The 27,966-nt window shown below is 40.4% G+C and overlaps 1 protein-coding gene across 1 annotated transcript in view; it reads right to left on the bottom strand.

Annotated features, from left to right (window-relative positions):
• Positions 1 to 23,603, bottom strand: part of col12a1b (collagen, type XII, alpha 1b) — a 123,389-nt gene extending 99,786 nt beyond the window's left edge. Inside the window, 12 exon segments of the mRNA XM_054617961.1 lie at positions 2,815 to 3,087; positions 5,727 to 6,002; positions 6,078 to 6,356; positions 10,038 to 10,640; positions 11,373 to 11,663; positions 12,397 to 12,570; positions 13,670 to 13,834; positions 14,370 to 14,633; positions 15,935 to 15,994; positions 17,886 to 18,029; positions 19,468 to 19,584; positions 23,522 to 23,603. Coding sequence (XP_054473936.1) covers positions 2,815 to 3,087; positions 5,727 to 6,002; positions 6,078 to 6,356; positions 10,038 to 10,640; positions 11,373 to 11,663; positions 12,397 to 12,570; positions 13,670 to 13,834; positions 14,370 to 14,633; positions 15,935 to 15,994; positions 17,886 to 18,029; positions 19,468 to 19,584; positions 23,522 to 23,603 — 2,728 coding nt within the window.
• Positions 23,604 to 27,966: the final 4,363 nt, after the last annotated feature.

Here is a 27,966-nt window from a genome sequence, read left to right as displayed (position 1 = left end):
AACATTGAGCAAGAACAAGATATATATTTTGCCACGTACTCCTACATCCAGCCCTGCTCCATCTTCTTCTTCTTCTTCTTCTTCTTCTTCTTCTGTTGCGTTTTAATGGCGTTTAGCTTCCAGATGTGATGCATTACTGCCATCTGCAGGACTGCACCTTGCCCTATCTATTCCAGCATATTCATGGCTTGCATTAAAAGGCTCAAAGGGCAGCGGGCATGTTCCTGAATGTAGTGCATGTGTGAAATGTTTATACCACTAGCAACAGGAACTATGTGTGAAAGAGGCTGAAGAAAGACAGATGGAGGTGATATAAAGAAAACAGGAGTGAGGACAAATGTGAGGGGGGAGATGGGAAGTACAAAGACAGAAGGTGAGAAATAGTGACACATGGAGACGAAGACATAAACAGAGAGGAAGACAAAGAAACAGAGACAGCAATGAGTCAGTCTTCCCTGCTGCTCTTCAGCTGGGTCACATTCCTGTCGGGTCTTGCTGTTTCTCATCTTTACCTCTGAGCCTGTGAGGCTGTCTCCTCTGACTCCTCTGTCTCCTCTGTCTCCTCTGTCTCCTCCTCTGTCTCCTCCTCTGTCTCTGTCTCCTCTGTCTCCTCTGTCCCCTCTGTCTCCTCTGTCTCCTCTGTCCCCTCTGTCTCCTCCTCTGTCCCCTCCTCCTCTGTCTCCTCTCCTCTGTCTCCTCTGTCTCCTCCTCTGTCTCTGTCTCCTCTGTCCTCTGTCCTCTGTCTCCTCTGTCCCCTCTGTCTCCTCTGTCTCCTCTGTCTCCTCCTCTGTCTCCTCTGTCTCCTCCTCTGTCTCCTCTGTCTCCTCCTCTGTCTCCTCTGTCTCCTCTGTCCTCCTCTGTCCCCTCTGTCTCCTCTGTCTCCTCTGTCTCCTCTGTCCCCTCTGTCTCCTCTGTCTCCTCTGTCTCCTCTGTCTCCTCTGTCCCCTCTGTCTCCTCTGTCTCCTCCTCTGTCTCCTCTGTCTCCTCTGTCTCCTCTGTCTCCTCCTCTGTCTCCTCTGTCTCCTCCTCTGTCTCCTCTGTCTCCTCTGTCTCCTCTGTCTCCTCTGTCTCCTCTGTCTCCTCTGTCCATTGTTACTATGACTGTCTGTGGCTTAAAAAACTACAGCTCCAATAGGTGAGACCACAGACTGTATATAAGAAGTGGACGTAGTCATCATGACGTCACTCATTGGCTGGTGGACGTTTTGAAGCCTTTAGTTTGGCGTTTTGGCCGTCGCCATCTTGAATTTCTGTAACCAGTGAGCAGGAAGTGACCATATATGGACTGAGGAGGAGTGACGTAGAGACGCCGTATACGTCTCTGGTGTCGACCTGTCAATCAGTGTGTAGCCCCGCCCTAAAGCATCCCCTGCTTTATGGTCTGTTTGACTCTAAATGGAGCATCATTTACTAAATGAACATCATGCTGTATTGAAGAAGACTTGAAACTAGAGATTGAGACCATAAACTCATGTTTACAATGTTTACTGAGGGAATAAATCAAGAGAGAAGTAGAGTCATTTTCTCATAGACTTCTATCAGTTTTTCTTTATTCATTTAAGTTAAACTGGGGATTTGTTTTAAACCTGTTTGAGCATTATGTTCCTGATCTGATGAACTCTATTGATTTGGTTTTATAATATAAATAAAATGATGGTGATAAAACAATCTGATCTTCTACATGACCTTGGACCTTGACCTTAATTTGTTCTTTAATCGTTACCAAATTCATTTTCTTTAACAACTCCTGTATGAAAGCCGGATGGCCTCTTCCTCTCCTCCTCCTCCTCCTCCTCAGCACCTCTTTTGTTTATTATTGCTCCTGTAACAGGAAGCCCGACCCTTGAAGCCTCTCTGAGTATCACAACCAGGATCTCATCTAACATTTAGCAAAAAGAAAGCCCCCTTTAACCATAGACTTGCATCAAATGTTTGTTTTAAGAGCCCTCCTGACGATTTGGACCTCCTCCAAGTTGTAGTCACAGCAATTACAGTGAAACCACAAGCATTAGCTGTGGTATTTGAGCAACTCAGTCATAACACGAAATAGAGTAATCCTGGTTTATTCTGGGAGGATCAGAGCTGCGTGCCAGAACAAACAGTTCATATTAACAGACTTCATTTAGTGTCTCTGCATGAACTATGAGGACAGATATTAAGATATCTTGATATCTTTATTTATTCACTGTATCTCTTGTAGACAGGGCTTTACTTAATGTAAATCATATGTCTGTAGACATTTTTTCAGGACTCATACTCACACTTTACGAGGAGCTGTATCTTAATTTAGAATTAAATAATAATTCAGTTCTTCAACTAAAAGAGATTTAAAAATTTAAACCTGAATAAATTCATGTTTTATATTAATACTGAATGAAATGACTCAGTATGAAGTGAATCTGTTGCTGAAAGAGGATTGTTTTTCAGCCTGTTTTAGCTCCTTATTTACCGTCTGGCTCAGTCTCTGTGTTTCCAGCAGCAGCAGGCAGCTGTTTTCAGAGACTAATGGGTCAATATAGAATTTAGCATTAGCATTTAGCCGCTAAAGACACAGATTTACTTCAGGGGTGGTGGAGACCAAAACCAGAGCTAAAAGAGAGACCGTATTGGACTGACATTCATCAGGTGACACTGATTTTCTCATAGAGTTCTATACAACCAGAGGAGTCGCCCCCTGATGGACAGGAGAGAGAATGCAGCTTTAAGACTCTTTTCAGGATGTTGCCTCCTGGGTATCTATCTGCTTGTTGTGATGTTTTTCTGCCACCTCGCAACCAAAATGCAGTAAATTAAACAAAACTGTAACTGGCTTACCTTCTAGCGTTGAGCCCTGTCCCTCCAGGGCGTCGCCGAGGCCGGACGGGTATCGTGCACTGACGGAGATGTCGTACTGGGTTCCCGGCTGCAGGTTCTTCAGGATGGTGGCCCTGTTGTCGCCCTTCACCGACACTTCCTTCCCGGGGCCGCCGGCGGAGGGTTTGTACGCCACGCGGTACTGGAGCACTTTCCCCGGTGCCGGCTCCCAGGAGACCTTCATGGAGGACATGGTCTCGTCGGAAACCCTCAGGTCGCGAGGGGAACCCCTGGCTGAGGAGGTCGGGAACAAGGTCAGAAAAATGATGCCTGGCACAGAACAACTATCTGCATCATGGACTTTTTAAACGTTTAATTTTTTTATCTTCATCAAGAAATCAAAGGTTGTCTTTAGAATTCTGCCATTTCAAGTTGCAAAAAATCTTTTTTGTGTTCAGATAACAATCTAAACAATTATTTCAAGGAAAGAAACATGAAAATCATTAAATGTATTTATTAGGTTTATAGCTGCTTCTGAGTATTTATAAGTAATTAAAATAAACTTTTCTGATTATTTTTTATTGATTGATTAATCGAGCAATATATTTTTTTATTGATTCCTTTTAAAATGTTTGATATGCAACAAATAAATCCAAAAAATCCTCAAGAGAGTTTGATGTTTTTGGAGATATTTGATTTGATTTTATAAAAAAATGCTGGTTCTTAGAATTGGTGTGAATGAATTTATTGTCAATTAAAGATTACACTTTATTGAAGATCTGTGTTTCCTAAGCTCTTTAAACAACGAGAACAAACGTATTTATACATACTTATTTTATAAAGAATACTAGCATGGACTGGTAGTGATCCACAGATCGTTGAGAAAGAAAGGATATAAAAAGTGGATGAGAAACATTCTGTGTGAGATGTCCTTGACCAACACACTGAACTCCCAGTTGCTCCAGTTAAGCTGCACAGTAGAAAAGCTGTTTGTACTGCGCGACTACCAGTATGTGCATTAGTGTAAGTAGGGCCTGTTCATACAATTCCCCTCTGAAAAAAGAATAGTTAAAATAAAGACGTGACTCATGTTCCGCCTGAGTTTTACTGTGAAATGTATTATTGTTGCATCTGAGTGATTTCTTTTCCTACTCACTGATGCAATGTCATGGATTTTAAGTGAAATGCACTTCTGTTTTTCCCAAATAGTACTCAGAAAATGTAAAAACAGTGAAGTGGTTCCCAACTGGCTGCTGTATTTTTGTGCCAATGCACGACTTGATGGAAAAAGCTGCAAGCAAAAAAGGGCAGTGCATGAAAAGCCTCAAGGCAATTCATAGTTCTGAGATAAAGTCATGGCACGGTAAACATTGTAATGGGAACAATATCGTAAGCCGTGCAGTCGCGGGGATGGAAAAACATAAATCCATCTGAGAGCCAGCTGGGTGTTTCATGTCAAAGAGGTGCAAGCTGGGATCAATCCTGCCTCTTTCTTTATAAACCACCTCCGACGACGAGCAGCTGTGCCGTCTGACGGCGCTGGAAGAAACCAGGAGGTGAACAGCACACTCGGATATTGCTGCCATGGGAGACGGGAATATGATTAGTTTATTTCCGTTCGTTTGGCTCAAGGTGGGTAATCTTAAATGCCTTCAGAAGATTCCTCCATGAGGGATCACCAAGTTTAACGTCACCGTTTAGAGTCTGGTTGGCTCCTCCACTCTCCTTCCCCCTTGTTTATCACACGCGAGCACGTCTTGACCCGCCACTATTTCCCAGCTTTCAGTGCTTCCGTCTGTTTTTTCATTCCTTTCCCTGCAAGGCCGGACAGATCTGACGAGGATCTCGATGGGTGGCAGGTTGTACTAACACTGCAGGGTTAAGGAGTCAAAAATGTGTGGACTCCTGGCAGTCAAAGGGACATTTTAGTTTTCTCAGAATGAAAGCAAACGCCAACAGATGACAGCTTAAAAGAAAGGAATAAAGACTTATTTCCACTTCAAATGACGAAAACAGAAAGAAAGACGGAATGTTTTCATCATCCGTCATTTTAAATGTGCAGTTTTTTATAGTTTTCTATTGTCTCGTAGCACAAACAGAATGATCTAGAGACATCTGCAGGCACCTGATGTGGATCAGAACCAGACTCAACATTACTTAACAGATTTCTGGACTTCAGAGCTCAACTTCTGGCCCCAAAAACTGTATTGGAACAAAGATTTTTTCCACCTCTTGGAGCTTCAGACAATCGTGATCTGTTGATCAATTTCTGTTAACCCTTTGAAAACTCATTTACTGCAGTTTTCAGATAAGTTTATAGAAGAACGTTTCCTAACGCAGATACCGACAATGCAACGATAACCTCGTCTATATGCAGCCCTCGCTCTTCCTCTGATCTTTATGGCCAAAATGAGTTTACACAACTTGAAAAGGTTTTGGGAAATTTCCGGGATATAAGATCCTTGTTGATGGAAAATTCAGAGACAAATTCAATCTTAAATGTATTGATTATGTACAATTTTAATATATTTTTTTACATATATTGTGTTGCTTTGGGAGTTTATTCAAACATGAATATATTTTGAGTGTTGGCAATAAAAAAAAAAGTTCCCATCATGCATCATGATATGGTTGATGCAGGTGGTGTAGTGTTGCAATGGAGTCTGAAAAAATTAACCACACCCAGTTTTTTTTCAAATTTTGTATATATATTTGAGATCTGAAGTTATATGGAACATAATTTGTAAATTCATTCTAAACAGATTTATTGGTGTTATGCTCGATGGACACTGAAAAACTTCTGTCACTAGAAGTAGTCCAGTGATATTTCAATGACATACTTGTGTTCTGGTCAGAGTTCTGACATTAAAACGTTTCCTGCTGGACATTTCCAGTGCCAAATAGTAATTTATAAAAGCATATTAAATAGTCACCTTCTTTGGTGGTGCCGTCCGCCTGCTGCGGCACTCCGGAGCCGGTCATGTATTCAGGAGTGACGGTGACGCGGTAGGTGGTTTTAGGCTGCAGCTCCTGCAGAACGATGTCGGTCTCGGGGCCGACGGTGGCCGTCTCCAGCCTCGAGCTCTGGTCCCCTACTGGTTCATAGGTCAACCGGTACCGAGTGACGTCTCCCGGAGCCGCCTGCCACGACACTCTGAAGCTGTCTGTGGTCTCATCGGATACTCTTAGGCCGCGCACGGAGCCGAGTTCTGCAGAAAATGTCAACGAGTTAGTAACCTTTATCGGCTGCTCCCATTTAAATAAAATGTCTGGAGTCAACGTACCTTCTAAAGTGGTCTCGTAGCCGGTCACAGGCAAGCTGTCCCCTTTGTCGTACTGAGCATAAACGCTGACTTCATAGCGGGTGAGGGGGACGAGGCGAGGGAGGATGGTGGTGAGTGTGTCCCCGGGCACAGACATGGACACATGGTGCCCGTCCTGGTCGTCCGCCGGCTTGAACTGAACCAGGTAGGACTCCACGTTGGTGGCGTCGATCTCCCAGGCGGCCCTGAAGCTTCTGGGGCCGACCTCTGAGAAGGACAGGGCCCTCGGTTGGATCAGGCCTGGAGATGAGTGGAAGGAACAGTTAGTTTATGTATATATGGCGGCATTTCAAGAGCAGACGTCACAAAGTGCTTCACAAAAGACAAAATGGTGAATAAAAGATCCAGACAAAAAAACTAGAAACTTGAGACTAGCTGTGTCTGAAGATGCTTTTTAAAAAGAAAACAGATTTTTAAGTCCGATGTGAGACAGTTCCAAAGTTTAAGAGCAAAGCTGACACAGTTAAAAGCATTTTAATCAACCACATGTAGAAACTCTTCCATGTGGAAACTCTCAAAACTCAGGAGAATGATTTTAATCTAACAGGATATTCATCTTTTTACTTTCACTAATGTTGAGGTTGAGTTGCGTGAGAACTCTAAGCCTCATCCTAATTTATGGAGCGATGTTACAGAACCACAGAATGTGGTTGAATGAGAATCAACAGGACAAATATTCAACATCTGCTGCCACTTAGTCATTTATTTTTATAAATAAATTATAACTTGTATCTATTTAACACACATTGACAGCTCAAACCTACTAGAATATTTCCCATGTTGATTCAAAGTTCCACTAACTATGTCATATCTATGGGTGTCCAAAGTTGTCCTGTTGTTACAGATTTTTAGTTTGAAAATGACGTCTGAAACTTATCTTTCATGGTATTTCACATGCATTGCAACCCTGAACGCATCTAGACAATAACTGGAGGAGATGTTTGTGAGAATGTCTGGTTGGACCGGACATCCGACACATACACCGACTCCAGAGTACAAAGTCTGTGTAATGTGTGTGAATAGAGACGCTCATTGTCCAGTTAATTCATGAGTGGGCGTTTTGATGACGTTTCTATCGTGAAACCGGAGGAAAACAAGCATCAGAGGGTGAAGAAGAAGAAGAAGGGTCATTCACATGAAGACGCCAACGAAAATGTCTAACTAGAGACACGGCGATATTCAGGGCTGATGGCGAAATCCTCAGACAAATTCAAGGAACAGCAAGAGTTTTTATGAACCGGCTACGTGACCGCGGTGTTTTGTCTCATGTCCTGCCTCCTGGACGCTCTTCCCAAATCCAAACAGAGTATTTCCATAAGGACGATCATGCATCTGAAACTGGAAATCCTGTTGTGTGCTACAATGTGAAAGAGAAACCTCAGACAATGTCCAGACCTGATTCTCTGGATAATGTCCAGAGTTCATATGAGACTAAAAGTCTGAGAGCTCTTTCTGGCGTAAAACCTTAAGTAGTTTTCAAAAGTTCTTTAAGCCAAACTCTCTACTAGCAGGGTTTTATCCACAGGACATTAAAGGTAGATTGTAGAGAAATACAGGTCACTGAGTATGATGCTAACCGAGCTGAACCTTTAACTCGGATACCAGATAAAAACAATTCAACAAGAACAGAGCCACATCTTCTTTGTGCAGCGCTTAAGTAATTTCATAATTATAATAATCATTCTCAGCTGTTTTTAAACCTGGAAGTAATTTCATAATTATAATAATCATTCTGCTTTAATCAACAACGGAGGAGTCCGAATCTGACTGAAAGCCAAAGCTAATGTTACTAGTACTACTATTTTATACATCATTGTTACGTGATGTTTATATGTAAAAACTGTCGTCTGTAATAAGATATAATAAATTACATTTTGGGGATTTTGAGTTTAGGGCTTTGTCCATTTGGATTGAAATTCTTGGGTCTTTCAGCAAGGCTCCTGTGTACAGTGTTTGGGGAAAAAATGTTGGAAACATTCATGTTCTAGGTTTTTGTGACAAAAAAAGTAAGCACAATTTGAAAAGGTTTTGTGAAAGTTCCCGTGATTGGTAAAGAAGTTGGCGTGCAATTTGGAAAAAAACAGCCAAGTCTACCTTCAAAAAAATAAAACAAATGATCCACATGGCATTTAATAAATATGTACCATCTACAACCATCTGACAGCTAGATCAAACTCCCCACTGTGGGGATGGAAGCTTGGACGGTTCACTTCTCTTTGTTGACACAGAGTGAGTCACACTCTGTGCCGCTGGCAAACCATGGAAGCTCCTTTTGGCAAACTAAAGAGGGCGATTAATATTCCACCTTAAGTGGGTGAAACAGCATTTTTGCGAGAAACTCCTCTTGCTTGTTTAAACTTGACTACCAGATGTTCGGGGGTTGGCTAATGATTTCAGCACAAAGAATGCGTTTACAAAGTCAAGTTCCTTTGTTTACGGACACGTGACGGACGAAGCACCTGACGGTCATCTGGTGCTCCAACTGGGCTTTTTAAAAAGCAAATGCAAAAAACCCATCGCTGCTACAAACACTATTTGACCCGCTTCTAATATTTCCACATGCAGGAACTCACTCTGCCCTTGAAAGGTCAAAAGGTGGACATGTGCTTAACACATTGAGGCGAAGAGGAGGGTCGAATGCAAAAAAACAGACTGTAGGAGTGACATGAGAATAATTGAGTGCATATGGACGACTGTCGTGCTTCTCTGTATTCTGTTAAAGTTACATCGCACTGCTGCACTAATTGATTGTTCAAATGTTGGTTTGATTACTATAAAGGCTCTAAATCATAAATGTTGACTGGTAGTTCTCATAAACATAGAAAGAAAGATAAATTACTTCAAATTAATTTGAGTCTGACGAGAAGCATTCATCATTGTTCATAGCACGAACACAAATAAATGAAGTATCTTAAAAATACCTAGAAAACTACAAGGCGCTCTCTTTCTAAACAATTAACTTGCATTTTATTGTCAAGTGGAAGATTTGCTTTTCGCTATAAATGGCAACTTGAGATCTGTTTGACTTGAAGAAGAGGGAACCTTGGAGTTTTCTACATGTATATTTATCTAAAGAACACCTCAAACAAATATCCGAGTGTTTCCGAGCCCTACCCAAACATTTATTTTTTATTATCAATAAAAATCTTTAGCACTCCATGTTAGATGACACTAGGCTGAATTAACTACTTTGGACAAGTAGCAATTCCAAAAGACTTAACATATTTTGATATGATGTGGAATTGGCTAGATAAATTGATTTAAGCTCATTCATATGCACTAAATTATATAAAAACTGGTAATCAATAAGTATATTTCTGTTGTTTTTACATAATTATGAGAAATGGCAACTTTAAAAGTTCTTCTCAAAAACCTTGTTTGGCGCTCCATGTTTGATACATCTTCATTTATGCTTACTAGCTTGTGCCGCTGATTAAACAAGGCCTTAAACAACTATTCAATAATAGACAAAAGTGAAACTGCTCAAAATGAATAATTTACTGTCCGCAGAGTCACAACTGCCTTACTCAGTGTGACAAATAATGTTGACTATTCAAACCAAGCAATTCATAGTTTCCACCTCTTTAGTTAAAAACAGAATCCAACTTGAGTTAAAACAAGTAGAAAACTGCCAACATTCCAAACATGCAGAGTATTATATATTTGTCATTAAATTCTTTCACCAAAAAAGAACCAGGAAATACCTTGTAAGTTATAAAGAGTGACTAATTCACACAAGTTTTGCTTAAAAGAAAGGTGTTTTTTGCTTTCAACATGATTTGGTTTCTTTTTCTGACTCAAACAATGTGACAAGACTGAAGCCAGAATATGATAAAAAACAGAATCAATAAGAAAAAAAACCCTAAAACAACAATAGAGCGCACTGTCATCAGCATAGAGGATTATAGCAACACTACTCACGTCTCTGTTGGATGATGCTAAGTTCTTGCTCGATCCTCAGACAGATGGACTGTGTGAGCTCCTTGGAGATTCTCTGGAAGGCATCGAAGTCCTCTACGGTGTACACGTGGGTGTCTGCAGGCTCGTTGGCGATGGCCTCCAGCTCCGTTCTCACGGCATCCTTAACGCCCACGGCAAAGATCTCCACATCGGCATTCCTCAACCTGGTGGCCGGGGCCTGGAAGGCGTCGGACGACTTCCCGTCAGTGATGAGGATGTTGACGCGGGGAACGTTAAGGCGCGCCCCTCTGTTGGACTGGAAGATCTTCTCTCTCACGTAGGTCATGGCCCTACCGGTGTTGGTGGAGCCGCCGCGGTACGGGAAAGTCCTCACGGCCTTGACCACAGCGCCCAGGTCGTGGTGAGTGTTCAGGTAGAACTCGGTGTGGGGGTCCCTGCTGTACTGGACCAAGCTGATCTGGACCTTATCCCGCCCGATGTCAAAGGTGGTCACCAGCACCTCCAGGAAAGCTCTCACTTTAGCGAAGTTAGCCAGACCGATGCTGTAGGAACCGTCAACCAGGAGGACGACGTCGGCTTGAACATCCACGCCGAGAGAGCACTCTAGATAGGAAGAACAAAAAGCACAACCAAAAGTTTAAATTGACTATGTCAAATCACAGCACATCAAAATATATCCAAGGCTGTTCACTTATATTACATTCTGAGATTTTTCATCCTTAGTTCAACATTTTTGTTGGCTACCCAAAGGCTGAAGTCATCAAGAAGCACACTGAAGACTTATCATTTGATATTAGAGCCATTATAAAGTCACCAAATTCTGAAAAACTCAGGAAAAGTACTGTTTTTTTTGTCAAGGAACAACATCGCCTCATTCTGCAAGGTTGCTTCAACCTCATCGGGAAATGGGCCTATTCAGTAAAAAAAACACCGTACTGATTTGAGTTTCTTTCTTGTAAAGCTTTGAGGTTTCATTTTTTGAAGTATGGAGCCATAGCTGGGAAGTAATTAGCTTAGCTTTGTTTAGTAGGGGAAGCTGGGAAAACCACTAGCTTGAGTCTGTCTGAAGTTCAAAATGATCACTACCAACACCCTGAAACCTTTCGTATTGCAAATCCGTAACTAAGCTAATAACCTCCTAGCTCAGACATGAGAGCGGTATCAATCTTTTCATCTAACTCTAAGCAAGAAATGTTGAACTATTCCTATAAAGTGAGCTGATTTTTGACAACTCTTCATGTTCATATTAAGGGAGGAACCTCCATTGTATAACAAACCTACTAAAAAGCCAAAGCTGACTAGCAGGGCATTGCTCCTTCACACTGTTTTACTCACCCATTGATAATATAACTGGAAGCGTCTTCCGCATGGCGGTGAGGGGCTCGCTGGGCGTCAGGCCCCTCAAGGCGAACAGACTGATCTGGTACTCCGTGTCTGGAGAAAGGTCTCTGACCACCACCGAGGTCTGGGTCTGGCCCATGTAAAGCTCCTGCCGCTTGCTGCCGGCCATCATGGGGATCATGGTTAGCTTGTATCCGGTGAACTCTCCGATAGGGGCGTCCCAGGTCAACCGCATTGACTTTGAGGCCTCCTCCAGGATCTGGAGGTTGGACGCTGACTCAACAACTGCAAGAATCAAGAGTTATATTCAGAATTAAAGGTGATTATCTGAACCTCATGATGCAATAAATGTCCACTCATTTGTTTCAGTGTTGGTGCACAGCAGGAGAATATTTAGGGGCTAGTAACTTTGGCTTATGATTAAAATATATAATAATAAAATCACGTTTGCTCAAAAGAAGTGACGGATAAAAAAAGAAGACTGCATGATGTCATAGTAGTTTTAGAAACATTTTTCTGTTTTCTCACCGGGGGGTACATGAGAAGAGTGATACCACTGTTAAATGTGTAAAATATTTCATTGGAACCAGTAAATAGTTAGCTTAGCTTAGCATAGTGACTGGATACAGGAGGAAACTGTTAGCCTGGCTCCATTCAAAGATTTAAGGATTAAACTAACTATGTAGAATACCTTAATAAGGGAGATGTAGAGGTGCTGATAGGTTTATATGTTTGACCAGAGCCAAGCTAGCTGTTTCCCCCTGTCTCCAGCCTTTATGCTAAGCTAGGCTAAGCAGCTTCATATATTTAGCAGGGAGACATTGTGAGAGTGGTATTTATCTTCTCATATAACTCCCGACAGGAAAGCAAATTTGTGGTGCTTCCCAAAATGTTGAACTACTGCTTTAAGACATCGAGGGGGACAAAGGGACAATAAAGGACAGAATTTGGGACGTTGCGCCCATTTTTCTTGCATTATAACCTCCAGGTGTATAAAGGTATTGTGTTTGAATCTCACCTTCTTCTCCGCTGACGAGTGTTGAGAGTTGATCGTCGACACCAGCGCACACCTGAGTGATGAGCTCTTTCTGCACATTCTTCATCTGGTTGAAGTTGGCGACACTAAAGATGTGGTTTCTGTGAGGCGTGGAGGCCATCAGCTTCATCTCCTCTACATCCGCCTGTTGGATGCCTAAAAACGGAGAAAGAAAAGCAAAATAATGGAGGGTGAAATGGGTTAATTATAACCATTGTGATTGATTCACTTCCTGCTAAATTTGGGGACATTTCTGAGCAGCGGTGAGAGGGTTACTGTGACAGATGTCGAGGGTGGATTAGCTCCAGCTCTGTAAATACTTTATGAAATGAGCAATCTATAAAGACGTGGAGTGAAACTTATTAAAAGTTCTCTAGCTGGTTGCACAACCGATCCAAAGCCTCCACTTTTTATTCTACTCTTGCTGGAAAGTCTGACAGCGTGGGCAGTAAATATGAAACTGGTTGGAGTTTTACAATCCTATGTTCTTTTTGTAACACTTCAGTAGAGGCTGTGAGCCTTTACAGAATATAGTTTATGAAGAATGTGAACTTACTGATCGACAAAAAGGGAAAGAAACCTGTGAAAACAGCTGAAAAAACTGTTTTTGGTCAATTTTTTGGTCAATTGACTTTTAACACAGAAAAGAGTGACCTGACCTGGCATCTGTTAAAAAAAACATGTCAGGAACTAAAAAACATATCCTAGAAAACAACATTTTTCACCTGTTCTTAAGTCAGAAACACAAGAGACAACACTATTTAGACGTTTTTGCCTCTCAGGCGTCTGTACATGTAACTGTTCTAAAGGTAGCTTTATCTTCAGCTGAAAGTAAGCCAAGCTCTTTTGTGATTCGAGAAAACTCCACCACGCTTAATCTTTTAAAAAGAGTAACCTTTATGAAAATGATGACATGCATGTTATCGCAAAAAACTAAGAGCATTTTTCACACGGCAATTATCTATCGGTGACTTGTTTTCACAGACAATAGAAGATGATCTGTTATTATTATTTAACCGCCAGCCCTCCTTAAAACCATGGCAACGGCCCAGTTCTGGTCCTGCATCCTCGGTTTGTGGAAAGTCTGAGGGGGAAACCCAGAGTGTCGACAAACATAAAACCTGCTATAACTCGCTTGTAATGTTGATGACATAGGAATTTCTTCCGTAACCGTTTTTCTTACCAGTTAAAAGCATTGAATGCGAATGGAAAACTGCAAGATGTGGAATGTGATAAACTTGTTCTGGCTACGCACCGAGGACAAAGATCTCCACCCCCCTGCTCCGGAGCTGCCTGGCGTAGCTCTCCACTGGATCCTCGGATTTGCCGTCCGTGATAATCACAAGCACTTTGGGAAAATCGTTCCTGGCACCGGCCTCTTCGGTGAAACTGTTTTTCAGCAGGAAGTCGAGGGCATCGCCTGCAGCACCGAGACAAGATTGGGTTTTAAAAATGATGGACAGGGTGTAGGTTTAACACTTCTTTATCATAGTCACGAAATAATGAGGAGAAAATGATCACAAACATTTAGTAAAACATTCATAGATGCAACCCACGTTTGTATAAAAAACCTGAACTCAATACTGCTGTGTAGACTGAAAACACGTTTTTTCCTGATCTAACATGCCAATAAAATCGTGCTGTCAAAACTAAAATATAATAGTGAAATACCAAATCATATAATAAATCAAATACCGTAGTATTTGCCTCCTTATATAGTCTGATTCATCTTGGGTCAACCTTAGATTTGTATTTGTTGTATTTTCACTCTATCCAGTTCTTCTGAATGGATGATAATTTGAAATATTTTGAAAAAAAAAGAATAAAGATTACATAAACATATTGAGTAGATTTGTTTGTAAAAATGTTTATTAACATTTTAGTAGTGTAATATAGTAAAACTGTAGTAAACTGAGGTGGACATTAAAGGACATTAAAGGACACTAACTATGTACCTGTCTTGGTTTCTCCTCCTTTGTACGGCATTGAGCCGATGGCGCGGAGCAGCTCCGGTCGGGTCAAGTGTCGTTTGAGGTCAAACTCGGTTTGGGGGTCGTTGGCGTACTGGACCACGCCCACCCGGGTTCTTTCCGCTCCGATCTGAAAGGCGCTGGCCACCGCCGAGATGAAGTTGCGGATGTATTTGAAGTTCGGCCTGCCGACGCTCCAGGAGCCGTCCACTAAGAACACCACGTCAGCAATGGCACTGAGAGAGCATTCTGGGTGAAAAAAAAGTGAGAGGGAGGGGCAATAAATAGACAAAAGAAGAAAAAGAAAAGGTCAAATAAACAGAAACCATGAGGGCACTTTGGAAAAAGAAATGCATAACTCACTTTAAGTTACATAAAATATACTTTTTAGGTTTGCAATGTGCAAGAAAAATGTCAGTTTCACTCCAACAGCAATATTTTTTTGATAACTTTAATCATTTAATCTAAATTCTCAAATAGGGGAGGAGACATTTTCCATCTCAACTGAAGAAAGAGAAGGTATTTATTTGTGATTCTGTCATGTTTTGTAAGTATATTTTAAGATACACAAGGCTCTATGGAGGGCTACCACAACTATTCATGGTCCCCAGGGGATGAACCTGGTGTTTTGGTGAAGTATACACAAAGCATTGTTGGAGCTTCAAGAGAAGATTGTCGGTTGTATTCTTTCTTTCTGACGAGTTCTTTTTGTTGTTTTCTGTTTACTTTGAGTTGATTTACTGAGAAGAATGAAAACAAACTATTCTAAACTATTCAAAAATCTGATTTCCAATGTTTTTAAGACTCCTTCTCTCTAGTTTAGTAAATGAGTGTCAAAATATTACCCATTGAGGATACTATAACGTGTCCAGACATGAACTTTTCAGACTATGTCAACCTAAAAACTAAATAAATTATTAGCTTATACTTTATATGTGGCATTTTCAGTAGCATGGACGTAACTAGATCTTGACAATAGTATAGTTAGTATAATAAGTAATCGAGGGCTTTGCAGAATTATGGTTCTCGCAAGTTGGATGAAAAACTAGTACTGCACATCCTCAATGTATGATTTAACTGTACTCTCCTTGGGAGTTTCCTCTTGTGAAAAAGAAGGCAAAAAATCAGCACAAGCTCGTTCTCGTCTGCAGAACTGAAGTTACTCTTGTAAATCAGCATCTGTAATGGTTTCCACTTCTCTCAGCACTTTGGGGCTGGGCTCCCCTCAGCTCGATCCCACAACTCCCACAGCTCCTGCTTTCCCCGGCCCAACCTACGACCCCCGCACTGAGCATGTGCAGCTTCCTCCACGCTGGCATAATTGGCCGGCATGGGACCAAACCGATGACCGAATACTTCAGAGATTTATGAGGGGCCTAATTTTGATTGTTGCTATACAATGGGGTGTGTTGTGCAGAAAATGGATGCCGCCCAGCAGTGAAGAAGAAAGTTTTGAGGACAGAAAAAGTGGAAAAAGTGGAGCGGTCACTTGACAGTGAGTGAAAACCTCCCATCGTCAAATTAAGGTTTAAATGAACAAAAGGACTCACTGACTGAATCTGAAGAGTCTGGTTTCCTGGAAGGTCCTTTTGTGCCGCCACTCGACTCAACTGAAAGACGAAAAACACATTCATGTAATTAAAGTTAGATATGATTCAGACAATCTATCATCCGCAACGTATTGTTCTTCGTCTATCCTCAAAAAACTTCATTTTAATGTAATGTATATAACGCTTTTCTGCCAGTAACTGACGCTGGTTTTCTTCAACAAATGGCAGACGCCTCAAACTGGACCATAACTCTTCTTTTCTTTCCATACATGAGATTTGAATTCTCTAATCGGAGATCTTTTTCCTTGTGCAACGAATGTGCTAAACGAGCTGCCAAATGGCGAAACAACAAGTTGATGTCATTGTTTCCGACAGATCTTTCAGGGAAATCTCCAGAGCTTGGAGGGTTTTTCAGATCATCAATGTTTGTTGCGGTGCCAAGCGGGCGTCCCCTCAAGCCATTACATACTGGACCTTCATGTATTTTAACCTGCTGCAGCTGCTCTTTTCTCGTCTTATCTTATCTGTAGATTGAATCCATTGCCTCTTTGTGCCTCTTTCACCAACTAAATCAGTGGTTACCAAACTTTTTGGCTGGTGATCTTTTCAAATGTAAGTTTGTACCTCACTGTGGATATGAACTGTTACCAGTTTAACCAACGAAAGGATTTTTAGAGACAAAACTGATTTACAGGATTTTGTTTAAGTTTTTAGACTTTTTTAATCTTGTGAGCCATCATGGTCATATTGAGAACCCTTGGGAGATCCTGAGCAACAGTGAAGCCAATGCAAAAGGGTCTTAAACTCGCATTTTATCTACTGACCAACTCGTTCGGTTGCAAAAATAAGTCTGGTTGTATAGAAGTCTATGAGAAAATGACTCTACTTCTCTCTTGATTTATTCCCTCAGTAAACATTGTAAACATGAGTTTATGGTCTCAATCTCTAGTTTCAAGTCTTCTTCAATACAGCATGATGTTCATTTAGTAAATGATGCTCCATTTAGAGTCAAACAGACCATAAAGCAGGGGATGCTTTAGGGCGGGGCTACACACTGATTGACAGGTCGACACCAGAGACGTATACGGCGTCTCTACGTCACTCCTCCGCATTAAAAAAAACAACATGGCGACGGCCATATTCCAAGATGGCGAAGGCGAAATGAAAAGTTTATTCTTGACTTTGGAAATATTAATTGAAAACATAGTGTCCATTTAGTAGCTGTTCTGGAGCTTTTAAATAATCTTTATCATCTATCATGGAATTGAAGATATTCAAAAAAATTCTCATTGTAAGGACTTGTCCGTCCAAATAGTCTTTTTTTGGTGAAACATAATATAAAATAAATTGGATGATGACTTTCTTATAGTCGACTGGTTAAATTTAGAAGCATTTTTTGGTCTCCACACAGTTTCAGACAGGAAATACATCACAGTTGGACTTTGTCCTGATTGGCCCCCTGTCCTATAGACTTAGTGAAATCTTTCCAATCAGGCTTTCAGTGTACAGCGTTCAACTTTTGCCAAGCTGAAAACTGGCTTTATTCATTTTGAATGTAATGCTAAATGGATCTTGCTTTCCAAGGTCAGAAATTACAAAGTACAAGCCATTCTAGCAATAAAGGAAGATCATGTCATCAGATACTCTACTAATACGCTACTAAATGGTGGTCTTTTCTCGACTTACTACATTTATTTGATAACATAATTATTATCCAGAGCTATACTAAACTAACTGAATAAAAAACATATCGTGCAGAATAACAGAAGCACACTCTGGTCTACAATCTACCACTATTTAGGTGTTTTACCAGCCAGTTTGGTGGAGAAGGCCGTCATCTTGGTGACTTCCTGCCAAAGCTGCAGACGAACTTTACAAGCATTTGGTTGGAAGTCTGGAGCTAATTTACAAACACACAACACACAAAAAACTCAAGGACACAGTGACTCACGTGTGATCTGGCCGGAGACGGGTAGACTTTCCTCTGATCCAGCGTATGCAGATATCGTTACCACATAATCCACATCTGGACTCAGGTCTGAGATGGAGGTCTTAGTCGCAGATGCAGGCAGAGTAAATTCTTTTGTTGGTTCTTCTACAAGAATTCAACAAAGTCAGAGGGAAGCCATTAGGAAACTATTGTATTACTTCATTTCTCCAAGAGTCAAAACAGGGCTTTAGTAAAACTTGATTCAGACTGTTGACCTGAGGACTGGAAGAGGTGTGTTAACCGTATGATTCAATTTAATGAAAACTTTCCGCATTACTATGAATCAAAACACAGTATTTTAACCCTTGAATACCCAATTCTTCCTTATTAATGTAAATAATATGTCTTGGCATCAAATAGTCTTTTTGTTAAACTTACACAAACTAAGTACATTAACAACTTAAGCCCTAAAGACACTGAATTACTTTTGTGGTTTACAGGCAAAGACTATGTGCTTCTTAATAAAACATTAAAGTAATTTAGTCTGATGTTATTGGCATAACATGTTGTAGGTATATTGTTGTTAAATGTAATGTAAAGTCCACCCAATTTAGATTAATATTAAGCATTTTGATCAAGTGTTGAAATGTCTAATGTCAAAATGGGCCCTACATTAGCAAGCTAACGTCAGTTTACCTGGCAAGTTAAGTTCACCTGGCAGTTAGTAATGTGGAAGCTAACGTTAGTTATCTCAGTTTGTTGGTATTGGTAGCTAACAGTAGATAGCTATTGAATGTAAATATGGAAGCTAACGTTAGTTTTGTCAGTAAGATAGTTCAATTGGCTAAAAGTAACCTGAAGTATATTGAATATAAATATGCAAACTAACATTAGTTCTGTCAGCTAGATAAATGAGTTAACAATAGGTGAGAGTTACACCTGTCAGTTATTGAATGTAAATATGGAAACTAACGTTAGATCTGTCACTTAGAGCTAGTTAAGTAACGTTTTAATAATAACTGGGTGTATATATTTAGTAGCAACTTATCTTTGCGTATGAAATAGTCTATGTACTAGTGATGCATAAATCTGCATTTAATAAACACTTATAACTAAATAACTCGCCTAAGTTTGAACCAGCTGGCTTAGTGAATGGGAACATTGTCATGTTGAAAGAGAAACAAACTTGGTCAAAGTGGAAGCACACTGTTATTAAATATTATTGTACATGGCAGGATTGAGATCATTTAGACTAATTGTCAAACCTTGGAAAAAACCACCCCGTCCACATACTGAGTTAAGTGTAGAGGTAGCTGATAACTCTTGGCTGTTTTTTTAAAACCATCACAGCTGTTTAATGAACTCTGATGGATGTGACATCGAGCTAAACTAATGCTGACAATGTTTCCATGGCAGTGATAATGTTTTTCTTTTTTTTTATATCATTAGAGCTCCTGGAGCCAAACATGTGTCTGCAGAAATCTTCGGATAATTGCAGGGAGTGTTGAGTCTTGCCGGGCAGGCTGATGTCTAAGGGAGTTTATGACACTTATAATGTTATGGGCTTGGCAGGACATAACTCGCAGGTTTAATGAGCACCCACCTGTGTCTGAGGTCACTTGTATTCTGTAGCCCTGTATCCTCGACTGTGGTTTGCTCCAGATCATTTGTACTGTGTTCTCATTTAAAATCTTAAACCTCAATTCTGTCGGAGGGTCGACTGTGAAGAGAAAAAGTAAACACAGTTAATCCTGCAGCTTTAGGAGGTGGATGTATGGTTATGTGAGGTATGAAAGGATTTCCCCAACAGCCAACACTTCCAGGGTGAAGTTTGACAAGTTCACTGTTGGAGCAAACAACACAAGACAAAGCAAACTACAGATGTGAGAGAAGCCATTTTGGAGCAAAACAAATGACCTCCGTTTGAGCTTGAGTGGCCAGCAGCCACAGTCAACAACTCAAGCAACACACTGAGACAACAAACACAACACAACAACACAACATCACCTTCCTACTGTCTACAACATTCAGGAGGGAAACACAAACCGGGCGGGAGGATGAAAACTGTGAATACGTCTACAGAAGCAAAAAAAGGACAATTTGTATTTCAAGTTTTTAGCTTTCAAATCTTTTAGGCTTGACAAAGAAAATTGAAGTGTCCAATATAAATAAAATAAAACTGTTTGAAGATACTTGGATTGTACTTGTTATTTTCAGATATAAAATATAAAGGTTAGGCCAAAAAGTTAATTTGTTCACATCTGATTATTTTGGGATTTTCAACAAATGATTTAATGGAACATTTAAACTTCATCCAAGCTAGTAAGGGAAAGCAATCAAGCCTTAATGGAACAAGACATCTGTCCAATCAGGTTTTGTTATGTTTTCACATCCAAGAAAGCAACTTGATTCTTTGACATAAAAAATGACCTGTTTAATCTGAGGTTTTTGAAAATATACAATGTTTTGAACATACATTATACATTTTATACAGTAACAGTACCTAACAGTTACATCTGGCAGTTATTGTATGTAAGAATACAAGCTAACGTTAGTTCTGTCGGCTAGCTAAAAGTACGTAACAGTTACACATGGACGTTTTTTGAAAGTTCAAAACTCAAAGTTAATTCCTGGAGAATTAAAAGCGTATCAAATGAAATGTATTGAAATTTTAAAATGACGTCGTTATGGCCATTCTTTGCCTCCTTATAAGTCGATTTAACAGACAACTGACATATTTTTTTGGTTTTGTTTCTGTAAACAAACTCTTTGGCTGGTGATGTAGTGGAGGAACTTTTTAAATTATGGAAATAAGTAGCCACTTAGTAAGAGATTCTTTAAACAGTTTCCCGCCAACAATCTACAACATGGACCGGCTGACATCCTGCAGACCGTCCATGACCTCAATCCAACTCATGATGGTGAATTGACAAACAACAAAAACACACAAATCAGATGAAACTCTCCAGTATTGATTATACAATGGGTAAAGATGTGATCAATAACTTTCATAATCTCCATTGCAAACCTCGTAAAAGAATACACAATGTCAGTGAGGACTTGTGTAAGTCTTTTTTCTGTTGACGTTTCCTAAAATCTGCACCAGAGGTTCATAAATTACTTCAGCTCCAAACTCAATTGTATTTTTAATATTTAATCACAGAATCTTTCCCCTCCCGGAATCCTTTTAGGATCTGATTTAATTTAAGAACCGCTGGTCTTCGTGACGTTAACCAACAAACATGATAAAAGTGCACACAGATTAAAGTCTAAGTAGTGATCACTGACATGGAGGATATCATGCATCACATGTACATGAAAAGTTGTTTACAACAACTTGGGGCAACAGACAAAAAGTTCCATGTACACGAGAGACCACAGATTATTATTTCTGTAATATTTTAGAATGATATTCTTCAGGTTGGGGTTGAGAACGAGATCATGAACGAGTAAAAGAGCGCCTACCCAAAGTTCTAGCTTGCTATAATACACCGATTATTTAATCTTGCCTTTGTGACGTAGAGATTTAATCTTGATAAGAGCTTAAAATAAACAGAAAATAACTCAAATTAAACAATTTAAAGTAGCTTCATAACAAGTTTAGCTAAAGTATGTTAACTACACACCTGGTTCTGAATGAGCTTGATGCTTTCAGAGGCAAATAATCTGTTTTTCCAGCAAGAAAGGATAAATCTGACATGATTTACTGGGGAAATGTGACATTAATACACTGCTTCTGAATATATTTTCAGTCACACCAAGTGATTTGAACACCAGGTATTTCTACTTACTCTTTTCAGTTAATCACTTTATCATATACATAAACAACACATTGCAAAATATAACAGTTTACCTACACTTTGATAGTATAATAGCATCGATATTTTCAAGTTTAAGAGACTTTTCTCTCAGAACAAACAGCAACGCTCACTTGCCTAAACTAAAAACCTTCTCTGACCTCAAACAGGTGGAAACCGTGAGTCTAATTCTTAATCTTTTCATGCTGGAGGAACGGTAATCTAACGGTAACCTGAGCTCCAGAGTTTGTGCTCTTTTTATGAAACTCTGCAGCTGCACAGATTCTCCTGAAGCAAAGCATTAAAACACACAATAAAACAAAGAATAAGCTGATAATAATGTATCTAGAGTTTTAAAGATTACAGTATTAAAGCGTTTTTTTCCTAGACCGCCAACCAATCTGTTAGTGTGGGAGTGAAGAATATCATTATGAAATATTGTCGTGAAGCCAAGACTCTGGGTCAGCTGACCTTGGTCGAGGCTTGACTGGGGAGGGTGACAGGACGCCAAAAAAATGGAGGAACCACCAACCTGGTGAGTCAATTCAGGGGCCGCGGGGCTGCTGCTTCTGTTTCCAAATGGACAAAAATACTACCCCAAAAACTATTTAACCACACACGCACCATCCACACTCACATATGGAGCTTTCTGCTCTAAACTGCTTTTATTTTGAAAGAAATGTCCAACTTGAGGTGGGACAGTTTAGAGCAGAGGCCTTTTTCTTTGTCTCTTTGAGGTGTTTGAGGCTCTTAACTCCGGCCCCAACACGTCAAACTATTCCATGCGGTGGAATATATACGACCCCATTACAATTGGAGTGACTTCTGGAGAGGCAGCGAGGCCCCCCCCCCTCCCGTCCGCTGACATTAAAGGGGTCACAGGAGGTCAGAAACTCTCCTGGAAGGATATAAAAAGTAAAGATTCTCCTTCTGGTGATTTGATGAGTTCTTACTGCACTTTCTTTGTGTTTTTTCTGTACTGAGAGAAAATCCAGAGGCCCAGAGGAGCAGATTTCACTCCTCTCCTAACCTCCAAAGCCTCTGGAAAATAATGTGAAACTCATATTTTGTCTTTCCGTTCCATCAGGGAGCAAAAGACGTAGGGAGGAAACTTGGCCACGTGCCGTCTGGGCTTTTTTTCTTTTTTTGGAACAGGAGAAATGTAGGCTACGGTAATAGATATACTACTTTCAAGCAAGGGCCCCTCCTGGTGTAAAACCGATCAAACTACATCTGCCTGAGGATGGAAAGATGCCCCACTTAGCCCCAAGTCAGAACTATTTTTCAGGTTTATAATACTTTCGGACAGCTTTTAAGATAGACTGCTGTCTTTCGACACTGGTAGATTTAAACTAGGACATAAAAGAAGCACCAGACTGCTTGATTTGTTCTTCTTTAAGGGAGAAAAGCAAAAATGTATCAGCATTTTCAACATTATAACACATTTCTTTCCTCATAGTGGTTGCCTTAACACCATCTGGACGCCACATTTAAGTCTTAGCTACATCGTAGCTCTAAGAAAGTTACACAAATGGCTAAACCCACTTCCCAAGTGCTACTGTAAGCAGATATCCATAAATTTAAACCAGATCTGTGGAAAGAGGAAATCTTGTGATTTCCATTACTGGAGTAAGGGAGAAAAAGCATCAATCAAAAAGGTTAAACTGAGGCTGAAAATGTCAAACAAATCAATTCACAAAACACACATTTTTCTTTCTCTGTACGATTCTTTTTTATTCTTGCAGCTGCACATTGGAGGCAGAGGGGAGAAGGTAGAGGAGTTCAGTGAGATGTGTTGGATTACAGAGGAGGAGGAGGAGGAGGAGGAGGAGGAGGAGGAGGAGGAGGAGGAGGCTTTACCTTGACCCTGGGCCTGAGAGGAGGTGGACAGCAGCAGCAGTGCCAGGACGGCAGCCGCCGCCAGAGACAGTCTGCTCTTCATCTTCAGCTCCTGTGGCTCAGCGGCACATGGATGAAGCTGTGAGAGGGAACGAGGCCCGTTAGACCTTCAGACATTCAGCACATGAGGCCCCGTGGCAGCCTCGGGGCTTCAGGAGACCCTCAACTAACAAACACCTGCCTCCAGTGAAATCTAGAAGATTCAAATCCACCTGGAAAAACTTTCAGCGCAGATTTAACAAACGCACATCTCCACGTTCCTTGGGCTCCTAAAAACTGCTTTCCAGACAAGCCAAACTAATGATAAGACAGACTTTATATGTATATAGAGTATATATTAGAGTCTAAAAACCAACTGCAGAGCTTTAAACAACAGATCTAATATGATGGAAACATGTGAGAATAAAGGCGCACAAGAGTCTCCAAGATACCACTCCATTAGATTCCCTTCTTCATAAAGACATTCTGGTGCAAAATCACAGCAAAGCCTCCAGTTTCGTATCTTATATATTATCTGATGAGGTATGCCCTCTAAGGGAGAGAAAGTCTTTCCAAAAGTCAGAAATAACCGAGTGTAAAGTCCCGGCGTCGTGCGTAATTACGCACCGCAAAGCCAAGAAATAGTCCACCGGCCACTGAAGTATCCAAGATTGGTATTGGATGGTAACTGAAATATTAAGAAATTCCCAAACTCATCCTTCCAAACTGAAGAAAACATATATATAATATACCTGAAATCAAATAATTCATAATCTATAAACCATGCAGGACTGACCTAGAGAGAGGAATTTCTTTTCTTTCTGTTTCAAGAAATCAGAATTAAAGCTTAAAAAAAATTAGTCTCTTTTGTAGACCCCCGAGCTGCTGCAGAGAGAGAGAGGTGTCCGGAGTGGAGAGGAGAGAGCTCAGTCCTGGTTCTGTTTTGGGGGTCTGTCCCAGACGCGTCGGCGAGCCTCTTTCCAAGTGGGAAGACTCTCCACACGACCGGCTACTTAACAGGGGGGCTGCTCCCAGCTCTGCCTGCCTCCAGCTCTTACCACATCCCAAAAATGATGTGTAACCCTCTAACACACACACACACACACACACACACACACACACACGGAAACTTTTACATAGTTTTCTGCATTCCTTTCTGGTGATGGAGGTGCTTCTGTGCGCCTCAGCCACAAGGAGACAGCAGAAGGGGAGGAGATGAAGAGGAGGAGGAGATGAGATGAAGAGGAGGAGATGAGGGGGAGGAGATGAAGGGGAGGGAAACCGACTTTCTACCTCTTTTTTTCTCTGAATCAATGGGAAAATATTACACAGTCTGGTAAAAGCTAAACCACAAGTCAGTCTTTCCTCCTTTTTTTGTTAATGAATCATTCCGGGTTCCAGGGACGGAACAGAAGTGTCTGGGGTCCTTGGTGGGATTTGACAAAGAAGCAACAGCTGCACAAAGTTTAATTTATGACAATTACAGTGGACATGTCACCAACCAATCCAGACAAACGGAGACAGAAAACTCTCCACCCTTAAATGACCCTAATCTGCATGTGTTTAGGACCAAAAAACCCATCATCCAAAACAATAGCTATAGGAGGCTGCTTTTCCTCTTCTCATTGAGGTGCAATCTGTGTAGGTTTCCCCAAATTTGTACAAAACCAACCCCCAAAACATGTCATAATCTGGAAACTTCTTGTAGCTTCGTGAATGAACGTATGAAAATGAGAAATTTGGGCGTAACTTCCCCCAAAAATTCACTTTGGCACCCAGAGAGTCATTCACAGTTGAGTCTGATGGCCCTTTCTTTGTGAGACACAAGAATGCCATCGTTATCTTACTTTATAAATGCACCGCTTAATTATTACTGTACCTGAGGAAGGTACCCGAGGAGCGCTATCTAGCTAATGCTAATTCTTGTCTCATTTGGTGTTTCTAATAAACATAACATCAACGTTACGTTAACGTGGGTACTTTATCGTAAAAACACACGAAAAGATGACAGCAATTACATCATCAGCATCGATGGATGTTGAATAGCTTGCTAGAAGCTAACTCTAGCTAACGTTTGTTCATCAGAGTCACAATTAATGGGAAAATGATTTTAAGAATTTAGCTAAAAGTGAGTTAAATAGTCCAGATAACAGAATGAAAAGCCACAGATCGAACAAACATCAAATGGAAAATGAATTTACTTGGGGAAAAAAAGAAAAAGAAAGTCATAAACTTCATTCAACCTCCTGATTTCACAGATATGTGTAATGCGTCAGTGCTTCCACATTGTTATAATATCAAAACTGGTTATAGCACCACTTTATCACAATATTGAAAAGAGTGCCAACAAAAATGTTGCGTGTCATAGCCCCAAATCTCAAAACTTGGTATGGATTCTAAAAATGTTTAAAAGTGCATCAAAATGACGGATTTATTACATCAATAAAATCCGTTATTAGTCATAGAATAAGTTTCAAGCTATTTTTATGAGCATTTGTAATATAAGTATTTGGCTCTTTTAAGTAAAGCATAAAGGTTCAATTGTTAAATTAAAGGCGCCCCCTGGTGGCTGAAGGACCTTCAAATGAACAGTTACCGATTTACGTTTTCGTCTCTTCCTGGTTCTCAGTGCTGCCAATCAGAAGCCTTTTAGCTCACTCAGCAGATTCCTGAGTGTTGATAAATGCTGCTTTTCTGAGCAGATAGAAAAGCTTGGTCTGGTCTGGTGACTGAAGCGTTAAGAGATGTGTGTCGGTATTTGGGTGTGGACTGATAGCAGAACAGGCCCGAGGCCGTCTGCACTCCTTAGTTAAATTAAAACAGACAACACGGAGGAATCCGCCCAAGAAACAAAACCGTACATGAACACCGGATATCTGCCAAATGGAAGCATTTAAATCTGTAGGTTTCCTCCTGGGGGGGTTAGCACAGAAGCTGTAGAGTTCATAACAGGACGTTCTGGACTAAACATGGACAGGTTGAGCTGTTAAGGAGCATTAGTCCCTGAACACCTAATCATGGAGACGTTCTTCTCTGTGAGAGCTTCCAGACTCTCAGCTCATCTATTTGTAAACGTCGCCCTCTAGTGACAGAAAAACTGGACATTCATACAGGAAAAATGAAGTTATGCTTGTTTTTCCCTGATGAAACATTTATTTAACACAAAAATATTGGATTCTGTGTAACAAAATGGAAAAATATTGTGTAGCTGAACATCTTTTTTTTAAGTTCTGTCATTTGTTGAAAGGGTCATCGCAGACAAATGACATTTATGTTTCATTTTTACTTTATCATTATTATCCTCTGCCTTAGTGGAACAGATAAAGTACAGTAACTACACATAATAGAGGGCCACAATGAGGATTTCTAGAAATACTGAGGAGTCTCACTGCTCCTGTAGCCTCCACTCGTAATAATAAACACCTGTCAATAAAACAGCAACACAAACTACGTCTTCCAAAAATCATCTCAAAAATCGTCTCAACAAGAGCAGACTGAAACGGCAAATAACTGATTATCACTTCTTGACAATGTGAAGATGTTTATCCTTTTATCTGTTACCAAGTCCTTTCTCCATTGTTTTTTGTTAAATATAACTGCTGGCATATCTTTGTTTAGTTTGTCAGCCTTTTTAAAAGAAGAGGAAAGAAAGAAAGGACCGCTGATGACTTTTCATCCGACAAATCTTCGAAAGATGCATTTTAGAACTATTATATTAAATACATTTGACTTTCCTTATTGTGTTTGGTCTCATAAAGTGTTTATGTTGTCGTCACTTAGGCATAAAAAATCTTTTGTAAGTCTTTCTTTATTGCTCAGCTGTGGCAAAAGCTTTAAATGCCGTTATAGTGTCTGCAGGAGTTTGATCTCATAAGGTTTCTTCCAGATATGTACATGACTGACTGATTATGTTGTTTTACAAATTGTCTCTTGGAGGATTGTTTGCAGGGCTGTTTCAGATTTGTTTTAATGTTATGTAACGTAGCTTTTAAAATATGTAAACGTTGAGATGTTTACTCCAATAAAATAAGAATCAGCTTTCAAAACGCATCATGTCTTCAATAAAACACACAGACACGTCCTCGGGGTCCTCCACGCTAAAACCAGCAAGTCACGAGAACAGTTTGGCTTCATTTACTTTCCAAAAACACTGTAGACAGTTTTCATAAGAACTATTTATTTGGTGGAAAGTAGTTCCAGTGAAAACTGTTGTCTTCTGATGATTTACAACATTTGAGATGTGAAAAACACAAACCATATTCATTTTAAAGGGGCGGCTGTGGCATAGTGGAGAGCAAGGTAGTTCTCCAATCAGAGGATCGGTGGTTCGATACCCGGCTTCGGCAGTCGATGTGTCCTTGGGCAAGACACTTAACCCCAAGTTGCTCCTGAAGGCCATCGGTGTGGACTGGATGATGAATGTTAGT

The sequence above is a fragment of the Anoplopoma fimbria genome, chromosome 18 (genome assembly GCF_027596085.1).
Source record: "Anoplopoma fimbria isolate UVic2021 breed Golden Eagle Sablefish chromosome 18, Afim_UVic_2022, whole genome shotgun sequence".
Lineage (NCBI taxonomy): Eukaryota > Metazoa > Chordata > Actinopteri > Perciformes > Anoplopomatidae > Anoplopoma > Anoplopoma fimbria.
This window is presented reverse-complemented; position numbering and strand designations above follow the sequence as displayed.